At 44.2% G+C, this 15,652-nt stretch overlaps 1 protein-coding gene across 1 annotated transcript in view; it reads left to right on the plus strand.

The window, feature by feature from the left end:
- LOC145417728 (equilibrative nucleoside transporter 1-like) overlaps nt 1-15,446 on the plus strand; it is a 33,923-nt gene extending 18,477 nt beyond the window's left edge. Inside the window, exons 4-10 of the mRNA XM_080286328.1 lie at nt 2,001-2,095; nt 6,129-6,179; nt 8,497-8,729; nt 9,592-9,693; nt 10,892-11,086; nt 13,646-13,842; nt 15,267-15,446. Of these exons, the coding sequence (XP_080142454.1) occupies nt 2,001-2,095; nt 6,129-6,179; nt 8,497-8,729; nt 9,592-9,693; nt 10,892-11,086; nt 13,646-13,842; nt 15,267-15,387 (994 nt within the window). The 3' untranslated portion in view covers nt 15,388-15,446. The remainder of the gene's footprint in view (nt 1-2,000; nt 2,096-6,128; nt 6,180-8,496; nt 8,730-9,591; nt 9,694-10,891; nt 11,087-13,645; nt 13,843-15,266) is intronic.
- The last annotated feature ends 206 nt before the right edge of the window (nt 15,447-15,652 follow it).

Genomic DNA, 15,652 nt, shown 5'->3' on the forward strand with positions numbered 1-15,652 from the left:
GAGTTTGGGAGGAATCTGAGTGTGAAATGGAGGAAGAGTAAGAAATTGTTTTGGAAGGAGGTAAAGAAAGGCAGTGTGAAAGGGGAAATAGTAGGGGAGTGAAAGATAGGAATAATAGATTGCTGGTGGAGAAGAGAGAGAAATTGAGGAGATGGAAGGGGCACTTTGAAGATTTGTTGAATGTAGAGAGTGAGAGCAGTGGTTGGGGAATGGCTGGGAGAAGAAGAGATGAGAGGAGGGAGGAAGAGATCAGTAGGGCGGAAGTAGTGGAATCGATGAAGATTAAGTTGGGAAAAGCCCCAGGAATTGATGGAGTGTGTGGTGAAATGCTTAGGTATGGGGGTGAGATTGTTGTGGAGTGGATATGGAAGTTGTGTAGATTGGCTTGGCAAGAGGGAAGGGTTCCAGAGGACTGGATATCAGGTATAATTGTTCCTTTATACAAAGGAAAAAGGGAGAGAGAAGTATGTGATAACCATAGGGGTATTTGCCTTCTTAGTGTGACTGGTAAAATATATGGTAGAATACTCATTGATAGGGTTAGGCATATGACAGAGGAGTTAGTTGGAGAAGAACAAGGGGGATTTAGGAAGGGAAAAGGGTATGTAGATCAGATATTTGTTCTAAGATGTTTAGTGGAGAAGTATCTAGAGAAGGGAAGGAAAGTGTATGCTGCCTTCTTGGACTTGGAGAAAGCTTATGACAGAATAGATAGACAAGGTATGTGGAAGGTATTAAGAATATATGGAGTGGAGGGGAAATTGTTGAGTGCTGTGAAGAGTATGTACGAGGGAGCTAGGGCTACGGTGCGAGTGGATGGTGAGCTGAGTGAGTTTTTTTATCTCAATGTGGGACTGAAACAGGGTTGTGTGATGTCTCCATAGCTGTTTAATATATACATGGATGGGGTTGTAAAGGAGGTGCAAGGTAGGGCAGTGGATGTGGGGGTGGCTGTAATGAATGAGGGTGAGATTTGGAAGATTCCGGTGTTGCTGTTTGCTGATGATACAGTATTGTTGAGTGAAGATGAATGGGAGTTGCAAGGTTTGGTGAATGAATTTGGGACAGTGTGTAGGAGGAGGAAGCTGAAAGTTAATGTAAACAAAAGTAAAGTTATGGTGTTTGAGAGGAATGAAGTCACAGAGTGTGCAGTGAGGTTGGATGGTGAGGATATGGAGAATGTGAGTGCATTCAAGTACTTGGGTAGTGTGACGAGTAAGGATGGAACTTTGGGGGATGAAGTGCGTGAAAGGGTACAGCAGGGAATGAAGGTTGTTGGTACACTGAAAGCAGTGATGAGAAATAGGGAGGTGAGTATGGAAGTTAAGAAGTCACTGCATGATAGTACTGTGATCCCTACCCTGACGTATGGAAGCGAGGCGTGGACCTTGCAAGAGGGGAACAAGTCAAGAGTGAGAGCAGTGGAAATGCGTTACTTGAGAGGAGCATGTGGAGTGACGTGGAGGGACAGGTTGAAGAATGAAGAAGTGAAGGAACGTTGTGGGGTGGATGTGGATGTGGTTGAGAAGATTAGGAGAAATACACTGAGGTGGTTTGGACATGTGAAGAGAATGGAGAATGAAAGACTGACTAGAGGGTGTATGTAGGTGAGGTGGATGGAGGGAGAGGGAGGGGCAGACCGAGGATGAGGTGGAGGGATGGAGTTGAGAGGTATATGAGGGAGGGGGGGTTGAGTTGGGGGGGAAGGTAGTCAAATGGTGGGTGACAGAGCGACTTGGAGGCGTTTTGTCTGCGGCCACCCTTTGCGGGATTAGGGCGTCGGGCTATAGATAGATAGATAGATAGATTATTATTATTATTATTATTATTATTGTTATTTTTATTATTATTTTTATTATTATTATTTTCTTGGTTGTTTAAATTTGTGATCCATTGTAATTACTGATCTATTTTGTATTACACATCATTTTGCGTTGTTTACCAGTATTTATTTGTTTGTTATTAGTATTTATTTATTTATTTATTTTGTTTTCCGGTAGGGTGACAGAGAAGGTGCGACTGTACGGGTCCATGGCGCTGTCTCTGCTGGCCATGCTCATAGTCACAGTCCTCACCTTCATCGACTCTGACGAATGTACGTAAATTTTAACAAGTAGGCTACGTATTCTTAATTGATATACACAGTCGATAAATGAGAGAGAGAGAGAGAGAGAGAGAGAGAGAGAGAGAGAGAGAGAGAGTCATAAGTGGTCCAATAATATTCGAAATTATCTTTACCGTTTGTAATATCTTTCCTGTATTTTCGTTATCACCGGAAGTAAATATTCACTTCAAGAAGATCCTCTCACAGTCACGGAGTAAAATTCACCCTCATCTTCCCCTGTCCTATCACTAAATAACTTACGACAATCATTCTCTCGTAACTAAGAACTGAGATCCCAGGATGAACGAGGCATGGTGATATTTAAGCCCTCTCCATCCCTTCCCGTTCCTGCAAATAGAAAGGCTAGTTACGACCGAGGATTGATCGTAAGAATATCTGTGAATCTGGGTTCTTAGCTACGTTCGTTTATGGACCAGAACTGACATTTGCTTTACAGACTCCGTCACTGATGCCAAGATTTTGTTAGGTACGTCAGTATTCTCTCAGGCATCACAGGCTCGCACCCACGCACGCGCACACACACACACACACACACACACACACACACACACACACACACACACACACACACACACACACACACACACACACACACACACACACAGTCATCACCACCATTATCACCATCACCACTACCATCAACCATCGTCAGTTAAACACAGATGGCATAAACACCAAAAAAGAAGAACTCACACAATTCATCAAACAACAGAACATACACATTGCCATCTTACAAGAAACAAAACTACACAGAGCACAGAAAACACCTACATTCCAAAACTTCACCACCATTCGACAAGACCGGGCCGACGGCGGTGGCGGTGGACTCATCACCCTGGTACACAAATCCATCAACTTTGCTGATACCAGTGCACACACAAAGTCACTTCTCCTCCCACATGACACCACAACAGAAATACAATAAATTAAAATACGCACTGGTAACAGATCACACATAACAATCGCTAACACATACATTCCCCCCCAATCGACCCCCACAGTACCACACAATTACTCTCCACAGATACCACATCACTAACATACCCAACATCATCCTGGGTGGTGATTTCAACGCCAAGTCGTCGGCCTGGCATGTCAGCAACCCTGACACAGACAGAGGGCTGGTACTACAATCCCAGACAGATCATGTTTTCATACTGAACATTCTAGACCAACATACCCATATCCCACACCAAGCCCTTTTCCTCCCATCATCTCCAGACATCACCTTCTGCTCCCCAAACCTCGCCCCCACTACATCATGGAGAGTGGTCAAACCCCTAGGTTCCGATTACCTCCCAATCATCATCACAACCAAAACCAGAATCACCCCAGCTGGCCACAAACACACATACACTAATTATAAGAGAGCCAACTGGGAGGCCTTTGTAACTGAAACAGAACAACATTTCGAAACACTAAACAGTACACCCATCACAAACATCAACACCGCTGTGCACACTTTCAATACAATTATACAAAACGTAGACAAAAGACACATCCCTAGAGGCAACAGAAAGAGACACAATCCCAACTTCACACCAGAAATTCAAGGCCTCGTCAGACAACGGGACACACTGCGACACTCCCCAACACCCCATACACAAGACACCGTACAACAAATACAAGAACCCAACACTCAAATAAACAATGAAATATCAGAACAGCAAACACTAAACTGGAAAAATTACCTCCAAACACTTGACCACAAAACAAAAATCAGCATACTCAACAAAACATTAAACAGCATCACACTTTCCAACAGCAACACCACACAATCATACGCTGCCATCACAACAACAGACACAATACCCTCAAACAAACAACAAGCAAACACTCTCATCAATCACTTTTCACAAGTCAGCTATCTAAACCCCCATCCCGAAGACCGACGTATCATCCAACGTAAGAGACAGTTCCCCACAGACCCAGATTACGCACCTTTCACTTACAACCAGACGAAGCACATCATTAACAAGCTCAAGCACTCATCTGCCTGTGGACCAGACAACATAAGCAACATTCACCTTAAACACCTAGGACCACAAGGCATACAAGCACTCACCAATTTATCAAACTACAGCTACTCTCACAATATAATACCCAACATCTGGAAGCATGGCAATATCATCACTATCCCTAAACCCAACAAAGACCCCACGTTACCCTCCTCACATCGCCCCATCACACTCCTCTGCACCCCCTCTAAAGTCACTGAACGACTGGTACTACAACTAGTCACACTTCACATTCCCCAAGCCCAGTCACAACATGGCTTTAGGCCACTACACTCCACAAACACCCTTCTTACAGACCTTACACAGAGAGTTTTCGATGGAGTGAAATCAGTTAGGCCACCACACAGAACACTCCTAATCACACTAGACATTAGCAAAGCTTTTGATGCCATCCCCCGCCACAACCTCACAAACAGAATACTCAACACAAACATGCACAGTAACACAAAAAGATGGCTGGCAAACTACCTAGCAGGCAGATATGCACACGTAACATTTGCCGGTCAGTGTTCTAACATCAGAAACTTCACAAACGGCGTCCCCCAAGGATCTGTTTTGTCCCCGACACTCTTTAACCTATACATGCACGACGTACCCACACCCCACACACCACAGATACACATAGCTTCCCATTCAGATGATATAACACTTACTTGTACGCACCAAAACGCAAACACAGCTGCACACATCATTCAACCTTACCTCAACACACTACACGAATGGTTCACCACAAACAGGCTCAAAATAGCCCCAGCCAAATCTACAGTGACTCTTCTCACAAACTGGACAGCAGAACACAGTCACATCCCACACCTCACCATAAACAACACTCCCCTACAACACACACACACACACACACACACACACACACACACACACACACACACACAAAATCCTAGGTGTAACATACAACACATCAATGTCATTTAAACAACACATCACAGACATTAAAAATAAAATAACACCAAGACTTAATGCTTTGAGGTCACTTACCAATACAACATTCGGACACAACAAAGAAACCACCATCACAGTATACAAACAATACATACGTTCAGTGATGAATTATGCAAGCCCTGGCTGGGCTTCTAACCTCACCAAAACACACTACAACACTCTACAGACCATACAGAACAAGGCCCTAAAAATAATCACAGGCTGCACAGCTACTACACCCACAGACCACCTACATCAAGAAACCAAAGTCCTCAAAGTCAAGGATCGCTTAGACATGAGAGGCACCCAGTTTCTTGCTGCAGCCTCCACAAACCCACAACATCCACTACAGTACATGGCAGCACATCCACCCACACCACGGAACATCAAAACAACACCCAGTACACGATACCATACACAAATACTGTCATCTGTCCCCCCTCGCCCACCTCAGACCAGCTTCCGGAAGCATATCCACACTCAGATCACTCGCCGCTCCCTTCAGTCATTTAAAGACAACACGCAGCTGCATGCAAGGCCTCCTGACATCCACCCTTCTGAATCCTATCTTCCTCGTGAGGACAGGGTCCACCTGGCCAGGCTGAGACGTGAGCACCATCCAACCCTCTTAAGCTACCGAAGAGGCTGGATGACTCCGTCCCTGATGCCTGTCCAGGATGCAACACAGCACCCCATACTATTAAGCACATTATGGAAGACTGCAATGCACACAATCACCTACGCCAACAACACTACATACACTCTTTGAGAGCTCTGTGGGAAAGCCCGGTCTCGGCCATGGCCTTCCTAAGGGACGAGGCTGTTCGGCCAGACTGCCTAGGGAACAACTACTACTACTACTACCATCTTCATCATCATACCCGCCAAAACGCAGCGGAAACTATCATCATAATTCCCACTAATAATCGAGATTGATGGATTCCCTTATAGAAACAGGAAAACATACAACTAAACACAAAAAATGAAAAAGAAGAAATGCACAAATATACCAAAAAGTAACTAAAAGGAACATTTCTCTTCCTCAACAGGGCAGGCGGCTTTCTTCGTAATCACTATGGTCATCGTGGCTCTTCTTAACAGTAAGTGGAGGCGGGTGGAAGAGAAGGTGGAAGAGGTAAGGAAGTAGAAGAGGTAAAAGAGGTGGAACCAAGTGAAGGGGGAATATGGATTAAGTGGAGGAATGGAAGTGACAAAAAAAAAAAAATACGTAAAGAAGTGGAAGAGGTAATGGAAGTGGGAGGAGTAAAGGGAGTGGAGGAGGTAAAGGGAGTGGAGGAGGTAATGGAAGGAGTAAAGGGAGTGGAGGAGGTAATGGAAGGAGTAAAGGGAGTGGAGGAGGTAATGGAAGGAGTAAAGGGAGTGGAGGAGGTAATGGAAGGAGTAAAGGGAGTGGAGGAGGTAATGGAAGGAGTAAAGGGAGTGGAGGAGGTAATGGAAGGAGTAAAGGGAGTGGAGGAGGTAATGGAAGGAGTAAAGGGAGTGGAGGAGGTAATGGAAGGAGTAAAGGGAGTGGAGGAGGTAATGGAAGGAGTAAAGGGAGTGGAGGAGGTAATGGAAGGAGTAAAGGGAGTGAAGGAGGTAATGGAAGGAGTAAAGGGAGTGGAGGAGGTAATGGAAGGAGTAAAGGGAGTGGAGGAGGTAATGGAAGGAGTAAAGGGAGTGGAGGAGGTAATGGAAGGAGTAAAGGGAGTGGAGGAGGTAAAGGAAGTGGAATACGTAAAGGAATAGGAGTCAGCTGCAGGGGGATGGGGGAAAGATTTACGAAGTGGATGAGTTAATAGTGGAGGAAGAGAGAGAAACAAGTGGAGGGAGAAATGAAAAAAAAAAAAAAAGTAGAAAAGTGAAGTAAAAAAAAAAAATAGTGGAGGCTTGAGAACCATGAGAGGAAGATTGAAGGTGGACATGAAGAAGTGTGGCTTGGAGTGGTAGGGTGGAGGGGAAAGTGGAGAGGATGGAAGAGGTGTAGTGGAGGAGGAGGCCTGTTGGTTAAGAGGCGCCTCGATGAAAGATTGTAAATGGATGTTTCGGGAAAAATCTCTCTCTCTCTCTCTCTCTCTCTCTCTCTCTCTCTCTCTCTCTCTCTCTCTCTCCGATATATATATATTTTTAATTTCGTAGTTTGTTTTTGGATAAAGGTAAGTAACACAAAACGTCATCGGAGTGAAGCCAGTAAGATGCAATATACAAAATAAGTCGCCTAGGAAAAAATTTTGCGAATTCCTTTATGCCAGCGAAAAGGGGTCGTATTCTAGGTGACAAGGCTTCGTAACACCTCTTCCCTAGCGATTTATTCTGCATATAACACCTTACCATTATCTTGCTTGTTATTTAAATCGTTTTGACAGGGACATTTACTTCAACAACATGCAAAGGGGATACTGCGGTGTAGATGCACAGAATAAGTCGCTAGAAAGGAGTTACTGCGGAATAAATCGCCAGGAAGGAGATGTTGCGGAATAAATCGCTAGGAAGGTGTTGCGGAATCGCTAGGAAGGAGATGTTGCAGAATGAATCGCTAGGAAGGAGGTGTTGCGGAATAAATCGCTAGGAAGGAGGTGTTGCGGAATAAAGTGCGAGAAAGGGAGATGTTGCGGAATAAATCTCTAGGATGGAGATGTTACGGAATAAATCGCTAGGAAGGAGTTCTTGCGGAATAAATAGCTAGGAAGGAAGTGTTGCAGAATAAATCGTTAGGAAGGAGGTGTTGCGGAATAAATCGCTAGGAAGGAGGTGTTGCGAAATCTCCAAAGCCACTTAGAATACCAGCCTAAGACCGCCGATGATGCTGGGTTAATGTACCCTACCTGTTATTTCAACCTAACTAACTTCTGATTTACTTTATGCTAATTTAATGCCTTGAATTCGGTGACCTTTTTTTTTTCTTTTTTAGTTTATTCTTGCCCTTTCAAGACGATTTTACTTATCCTAGGAGATACTCTTTGATCCTGAGGAGTTACTGTATATATAGCCTTCATTAACTTATGCGTCGCGGGAGGGGTTTCTGAAGTTAAAAAAAAAAAAAAAATGGTCTGGAAATACAGCAACAACAACAACAGTAACAACATCACTAATAATAATAATAATAATAATAATAATAATAATAATAATAATAATAATAACAGCAACAACAATAACAATAAATGCAAAACCATATTAAGGTCTTATTCTGCTACTGAGCTACAACAAATACGCTACAAGAAGACGAAAATCTAGGTAAAAAAAATATTATTCGGTCCAATATCTGTATCTTGCTCTCCCCCCCTCCTCCACCACTGTTAATGGCGAAGCTAGACTAAAATCTTCCTCTCTTTCCTCCCCCATCAGTGTGCATGACCAAGTTTGAGTAAAAAGAGTGTTATACGGTTCTATATCTCCCTCTCCTGCCTCCCCCACCAGTGTGCATGGCGGTGGTGCAGGGGTCAAGCTCAGGACTGGCCGGCATGTTCCCCGCCACGTGCATGACCAGCATGGTGTCGGGTCAGGCCATTGCGGGTGTGTTTTCCTCCCTGGCTCGCATCGTGTCCCTGGCGGTGGGCGAGGAACCCATCAGGAGCGGACTCATCTACTTCCTCATCGCTGACGTCTTCCTGATCATCACCATTGCCAGCTACTTCTACCTCACTAGAACGGTGAACAGGGACTTTGATATTCTAAAGTTAACCTCTTCTCTACCATGGCGTGTTTTTCCATTTCCCAAAGGATTTATTACCTTTTTTATCAGATTCTTCTTGGTTCTGGTATCAGTGTTTTGTAACTAGTTCTCGTTGCCACAGCATCACCATTTTATTTCTGGGCCTACTTGCGTGATGCTTACTATGCCTGGTATGCTGAAACAATTTTGTTAGAGTTTCGATTCAGGCATCTAACAAATTACTTAACAACCCCCCAAGTGTAAAAAGACGAACCTGGAACTGCTAAGACGGGTGCAGAATAACCAGACACTAAAACAACATCCCCAATAAAGGCACGTCTTCCTATTCGACCTTGAACAGTTACAGTACGAGTTGAGCTTCGTTCGAACGTGCCCTCAAGCCTGTTATACTCGTACATCTATGAGAGAAAAAGGATAAAGTAGCTAATAACCGGACGTTATGCCAGAAGGAAATGCTGGGAAAGGATGTGCATTTTTCCCACAAATTTTTCCTCTCTGGTTCGATTTTATTCACGTATTACAAACAGTTGTATTTACGATACGAGAATTCCCTGGTAAGGAGGGGCTTAATGAAGGCTGTGTCTAATACTTCCACTTCCAAGAGTCGAGAGAGAGAGAGAGAGAGAGAGGGCAATAACCTGCGCTCCTTTGCACTATTCGTTTGGCATCAGTCCATTGTTTCCCCTCTCAGTAAAAGTTAATAAGTAAATACATAAAAGATAATTAATGGGAAATACATACTAGTGTCCAACCATGTCATCACACACACACACACACACACACACACACACACACACACCAAACATTAAGGCTCACTAACCTCCCTATCCCCCCAACAGGACTTCTACGCCAAGGTGAAGGGGGAACTTGCCAAAAAAGCTCCTGAGGAAAACCTGGAGGCCAAGAGCGACTTCAAGGTGTACTGGGAGGTGCTCCAGAAGGTGGGTGGAGGTCGGGGTGAGGCCTGAGGGATGGAAGATGGAGGAAAGGGAGAGGAGAGTGATCAAAGGAGAGAGATAGAGGGAAGGGAGAGGAGAGATGAAGGGAAGAGAGAGAAGAGATAGAGGACTGAGGAGGGAAAGGAGAGGTAGAAAGGAGAGGATAGGTGGAGGGAAAGGAAGGAAGAGGTAGAGGATAGGAGAGGGAGAAGGGAGAGGGAGAGAGAGGCTGAAGAATAGGAGAGGAAAGGGAGGGGAGAGGTAGAAGACCAGCAAAGATGTATGTGAAGGGGATGGAAAGGCAGAGAATGGGTGGTGAATGAGTGAGAGAGGGAGGGGAGAGAGACAAGCGTAGGTGACGGTGGGTGGATCATGAGGGTAAAGCCAAAGGACATACAGGAGGAGGCAATAGGAAAGGAGACGAGAGGCAAAAAAAGAGGCACTGGGAAGCTGAAGGAAGGGGAAAGGTTAATGGTGGAGACAGCCATAGAAAAAAGGTAGAGAAGGTAAGGGAGAAGAGATGAAGGCGGAGGACAGGGAAGGGAAAGAAGAGGGATGGTAATGGTAGAGGAGAGGTAGTAAGAGGGTGAGAGGAGGGAGAAGGGAAAGATAGCGAGAGGATGAAAGAAGGGTGAACAAGTGGGTGGACGATGCGAGTGAGATCAGGAGAGAAAGAGGCGGAGGGGAGGCAAGGGAAGGGAGAGGAGTGGTATGGGGAGGTGAAAGAAAGATGAGGAGAGGAGAGGCAGGAAGACCAGAAGCAACGGATTCAAAGTGAAAGGGGAGAAGAGGAGCAGTGAGATAAGGGAGAGCTCTGTAGGAAGACCTGGGGTGAGGGGTAGATGGAAGGAAAAGGAGAGTTAGTGGGAGAGTGAAACAATAGTAAAGAAAGGATAGATAGGAAGCCCGAAGAAACGAAGGTAGGGAGAAGGGAAGGGATAAGAGAGGGAATGAGGGTTAGAGAAGGGAGAGAGAGAGAGCACGAGGCTAAAGGAAGGGGGATGAGGTAGAAGGGCAAGGGGAGAAAGTAGAGGGGGATAGAGGAAGTAGGTGGGAGAGATGCGATTGATGGGCATGAATGTGGCGTTCATACCTGTCCTACTAGTGCCTGGCCATGTTCCCCGCTGTGTCCTATATTACACACCCATCTAAACATCTACTTCCTCCACCATACACCCAGCTAACCCACCTACACCCTCAGATCCGCCTGATGGGTATGACAGTGGCGTTCGTGCTGCTGGTGACTCTGGCTGTGTTCCCCGCTGTGGTCGTGTACATCACCTCCACGCTACCGGAGTCGACCTGGACCAAAGTGTACTTCCAGCCCACCATCACCTTCCTGCTCTTCAACGTCGGGGATTGGGTCGGACGGGAGGTGCCTCGGTGGATTAAGTGGGTGAGTTAACGGTACGCTGTTAACATTCTCAAGTTCGGGACAACTCTAGTATTCTCCTTCAGCTGACGCCAGGTGATTTTATTCGGCTGAGAGTAAACAACAGGAACCTGGGTCTTAATTCTGTCGGTGTTAGCCCTCCCACGACCAAGCTAATCTCACTTTCTTATTAACCCTTCCATGGCCAGGCTAATGTCACCTTTTTACTAAGTCACTGCAGCCAGATTTTTTAAAAGTTTAGATATTTTTACCCAAGCCTTAAAAGGCTGTGTATATGCGAGTGGCACATGCTGACTTTCTTACTGTCGTACTTCTGGGAATACTTACATTAAGACTTTAACCACGTTCAAGCCGTCAAACCTTCAACAACCATCTACAAAGGGCGTACTACCTCTGAAGTTATCTTTGCGAACCTACAGCTTAGTCTAGCCCGCCTCCCGTTATCCTCACCCCGTCAATATCTAGTATAAATCTGTGGTTTAAATTTCCCCACCGACACCACACCGTTGTAATCCATCCAGCCGACTCATCACTCATTCCACACGTTTTGCTTCCATATTGACTTTCTAAGAAAAATTTAGCCTTTTTAAGCGTAAGCACTAATTGAGTTTGAAATTAGTGTGCCAGTCATAGCCATGTGCATAATATCTTCCACCTAGGCTTCCTATTCGACGTCAAGGAAATGGTGGCGTGATAATCAGTGAACCGAAGTCCAGGTGGTAGAGGGAACTTTGTAGGACCTCATTCTTATCGATTTTGTTACCATATTTCACCTTAATATTCACTTTTACCCTCTTTATATCATTTTAATATTGACAAAGTTTGCACCAATAACATATAAGATGATACTGACGCACTGTGTGCAAAATAAATCGAAAAGAAGTTGCTGTGACGGAATTCCAAAGCCACTGATAAAACGACCTCATACAGCAAAAGATGAAAAGGTGACACCTTCGGAAATTTCATCAAGATAATCAAGCATCATAAGCAAAAATAAACCAGTGAAGAAGCAGAACTGGAAAAATCTTACTCCCAGAAAACTGTCAAAACAAAAATAAAATAAGATTTAAAAAAAAAAAAAAAGCTGCCTTCACCCCGCGTAAGTTTCTGCAGTTGCCTCGATATAACATGAAAAAGTCACGTGGAAATAAAAAGCAATGGGATACTGTGAGAGTTATTGGTGCCGGCATAGTATTGAATTAGGGGGCTCGGTTCGCGGGCTCCAGGTTAAGTTATGGGAGACAAGGGAAAAATTGAGGAAATGTGTGTACTGCGGTCTCCTTAAAAGTGGAGAATTTGTGAGAGAGAGAGAGAGAGAGAGAGAGAGAGAGAGAGAGAGAGAGGAGGGGGGGAGGAAAGAATAATTTAGCGAAGTAGGAGGTACTGGGGAGAAATAAAACTTCTACCAGTGCCACTTCTAACTTCCACCTTACCTCTAGTAAAGTGATCCTTAATTTTTTGGTCACTAAGCTGGCTCGTGGACCCCCATTTTCTATCCCTTACTGGGGTACAGATGACCCTGATGTAGACAGGTTTGTTCTCGTGTGGGGTCACTGTGAAAGGAACAAACAGCAGTCTCTACGTGTTCATCATACTTACCAAGTTTCCTTTCCGCATCAAACGTATCACTGCCTGGTAACTTATCGTCTCGGGCACAAGAGACATCAAGTATACAGAAAGAAAACGCAGATTAAGCATAAGAATTCGTTGGTGATTGCGACATGTAACCTTACTTCGTCAACTTATTCCCGGCCATTTAGTGCAGGACTGTTAAGAGCACATAATTTTTTGTTGACTATATATCTGAAATAAATAAATGAGTAAAACGTTTCAAATGCCATGCTCATTTTCGGTATGTGGTGTCCCAGTAAAATCCATGTGAACTGCTGCAGATCCATTGACCTTGAGCTGATTATCATTGCTCAGGTAATTTACAGTTTGCACCTCCTCTCCTCCTCCTAAGCCAGCCACCTCTAACCTTTCCCTTGGCTCCTCTAACTCTTATCTCTACCATCTCCAACGTCTAACACCTCTAACCTCTATTTCTAATCCCATGCAGCGTGTTTCTGACGGTTTTTTGGTAGTGTACACATTAAACCCTTATTTCTACCTCGTCTGACCCTTATTTGTACCACCTCCCAAACCCTTATTTCTACCACGTCTAACCCCTGTTTCTACCACCTCTCTCTGCACCGTGTCTAACCTCTATTATAACACCCCAAACTCCTATTTCTTCTCTCCATCTGCGTGATTGTAACGAGCGTGTTGTAAACATCTAACCTTAACGAGTGTATTGTAAACATCTAACCTTAGTGAGTGTATTGTAGGCATCTATTCCCCCTTCCTGTCATCGAAGCTTTTATCTCTACCACCTCTAATCTCTGTTTCTATCACCTCTAACCTCTATCTAACCCACCTGTTGCTACCAACTCTGACTTTTTTTCTTCCACCTCGAACCTCTATATTTACCACCTCTAACCTCTCTCTATGCCACTTCTTCTGTCTCTACAACTCTACCCTCTGTCTCTACCACCTCTAACCTCTACCACTGCTCCCATACAGCCTGGTCCAGAAGGTTGGCTGCTTCACATCCTTGGTTTTGCGCGTATAGTGTTCATACCGCTGCTGTTGCTCTGTTATGGCGACAACAAGACCTTCCCCACCATCTTCAACCACGACGCATACTACATCATCATCAACACGCTCTTCTCTTTCACCAACGGGTACATCATCACCCTCACCTTCATCTACTACCCCATGTGAGTATTGGTGGTGGTAGTGGCGGTGGGAGCAGGTGTAGTAATGGTAGTGGTAATGACAGTGGAAGTGATAGTGGTACCAGTGGTGATAGTAGCATGGGTGATAACAGTACTGTAATAGTGGTGGTGGTGGCAGTAAAATGGTAAACATAGTAGTGTACAAGTAGTATCGGTTAATCATATTACTTTACAATGTACTGTACAGTGTAACATGGTAATTACCTCCTACTGATTGCACCATTAAACTAAAAATCTGCGAAAAGTACAAAATTATGTGCATAGTACTAGGATCCACAGTATACAGTATCTAGAAAAAAGGACATGTCTCCAAACAGCAAATGAAAATATAGCTGTTGAGTCATAAATTATTTTAAAGGATTTAAATATTGAAAACTCGAAATATGTTGCTTTCGAAATAAAATTTAAACCTGTCATAAATTATTTTAAAAGGATTTAAATATTGAATACTCGAAATATGTTGCTTTCGAAATTAAATTAAAACCTGAAAAAAGTACCCACCCGACTAAAAATATACCATAAAAATACATGCAAAAATATGCAGGTTAAAAATTGTAAGTTTTTTAATCTAAACTCAGTCACAAGGAAAAACCATGCGTAAATATAATTTACATCCGGTAAGCTATCCATTGAAATGCAACATACCTTATAAATCATCACAACAGTTTTTGAAATTGCATACAGTACTATATTAAATGCACTTTCAATAGGAGATGAGTTTTGTAAAACTGAATACGGTACTATTTTCTGTCATTAGCTAAAATATATATATAAAAAAAAAGAAGTCATTTGAAAGGGCAAAAGAATAACAGGCCACAGAAGTATGTGAAACTAGGGAGAAGAGAAAGCTTAGGAAATGAGCTATGGGAAGTCATTTGAAAGGGCAAAAGAATTACAGGCCACATAAGTATGTGAAAGTAGGGGGAAGTGAAAGCTTAGAAAATGAGCCATGGGAAACAGTGGTCGCTCAAGACACACTTTGGTAAAGGACCAGCCCACCACCATCCTAACACACACACAACCTAATTGCTCCAGGATTGCTATTATTTAATGTCATTACTGTAACCCCAGAGTAAAATTTAGGAGTGCTTGTAGGGAATCAACGAAATCGATGTTTTAGCGGGTATTTCAACACTAACATGGATATGCAGGTAACCCGTATATCTTCCAAGGTAAAGATGCTGTTTACATCCACTGTGATACTGCTGCTCCTTGTGTTGCAACTTACCCTGACCTAAATCAGTCTATTCTAAACCAAGCTAACCTAACCTAACCCAGCCCAACCTAACCCAACTCAGCCTAACCTAACCTGATCAAATCAAACCAAACCTAACCTAACCTAACCTAATCCAGTGTAGCGTAATTTAACCTAACCAGCCTCACCTGCCCCGTTATCTTCCCCGCAGGTTGGTAGAGAGTGGTGAGAGAGAGGTTGGTGGCGCTATCATGGTGGCTGTACTGGGGGTTGGCCTGGTTGCTGGATCCCTTCTCTCACCTGCTCTAGTCGCACTCTGGGGACCCGTCTGAGACAAGAGGATAGGAAAAGGGGACTGGAGGGATGGGGAAGGGCCTGTAATGGTCGGGGATTGGGGACAGGGATTGGGATAAAGGGCTGGGAGGAGGGGACATACATTTTTCAGGACAGGGGGAAGGGTCTCTAATGGCCGGGGATAGGGGATAGGGATTAGGATAAAGGGTTGGGGGGAGGGGACATACAGTTTTAAGGGCAGGGGTATGGGCTGAAGGGTGGGGGGTAGGAACTGAGGACTGTCAGGGGACGGACAGGGGCTAA

This window comes from Coenobita brevimanus, chromosome 111 (assembly GCF_032717465.1).
Source record: "Coenobita brevimanus isolate Jiangsu-jjx chromosome 111, ASM3271746v2, whole genome shotgun sequence".
Lineage (NCBI taxonomy): Eukaryota > Metazoa > Arthropoda > Malacostraca > Decapoda > Coenobitidae > Coenobita > Coenobita brevimanus.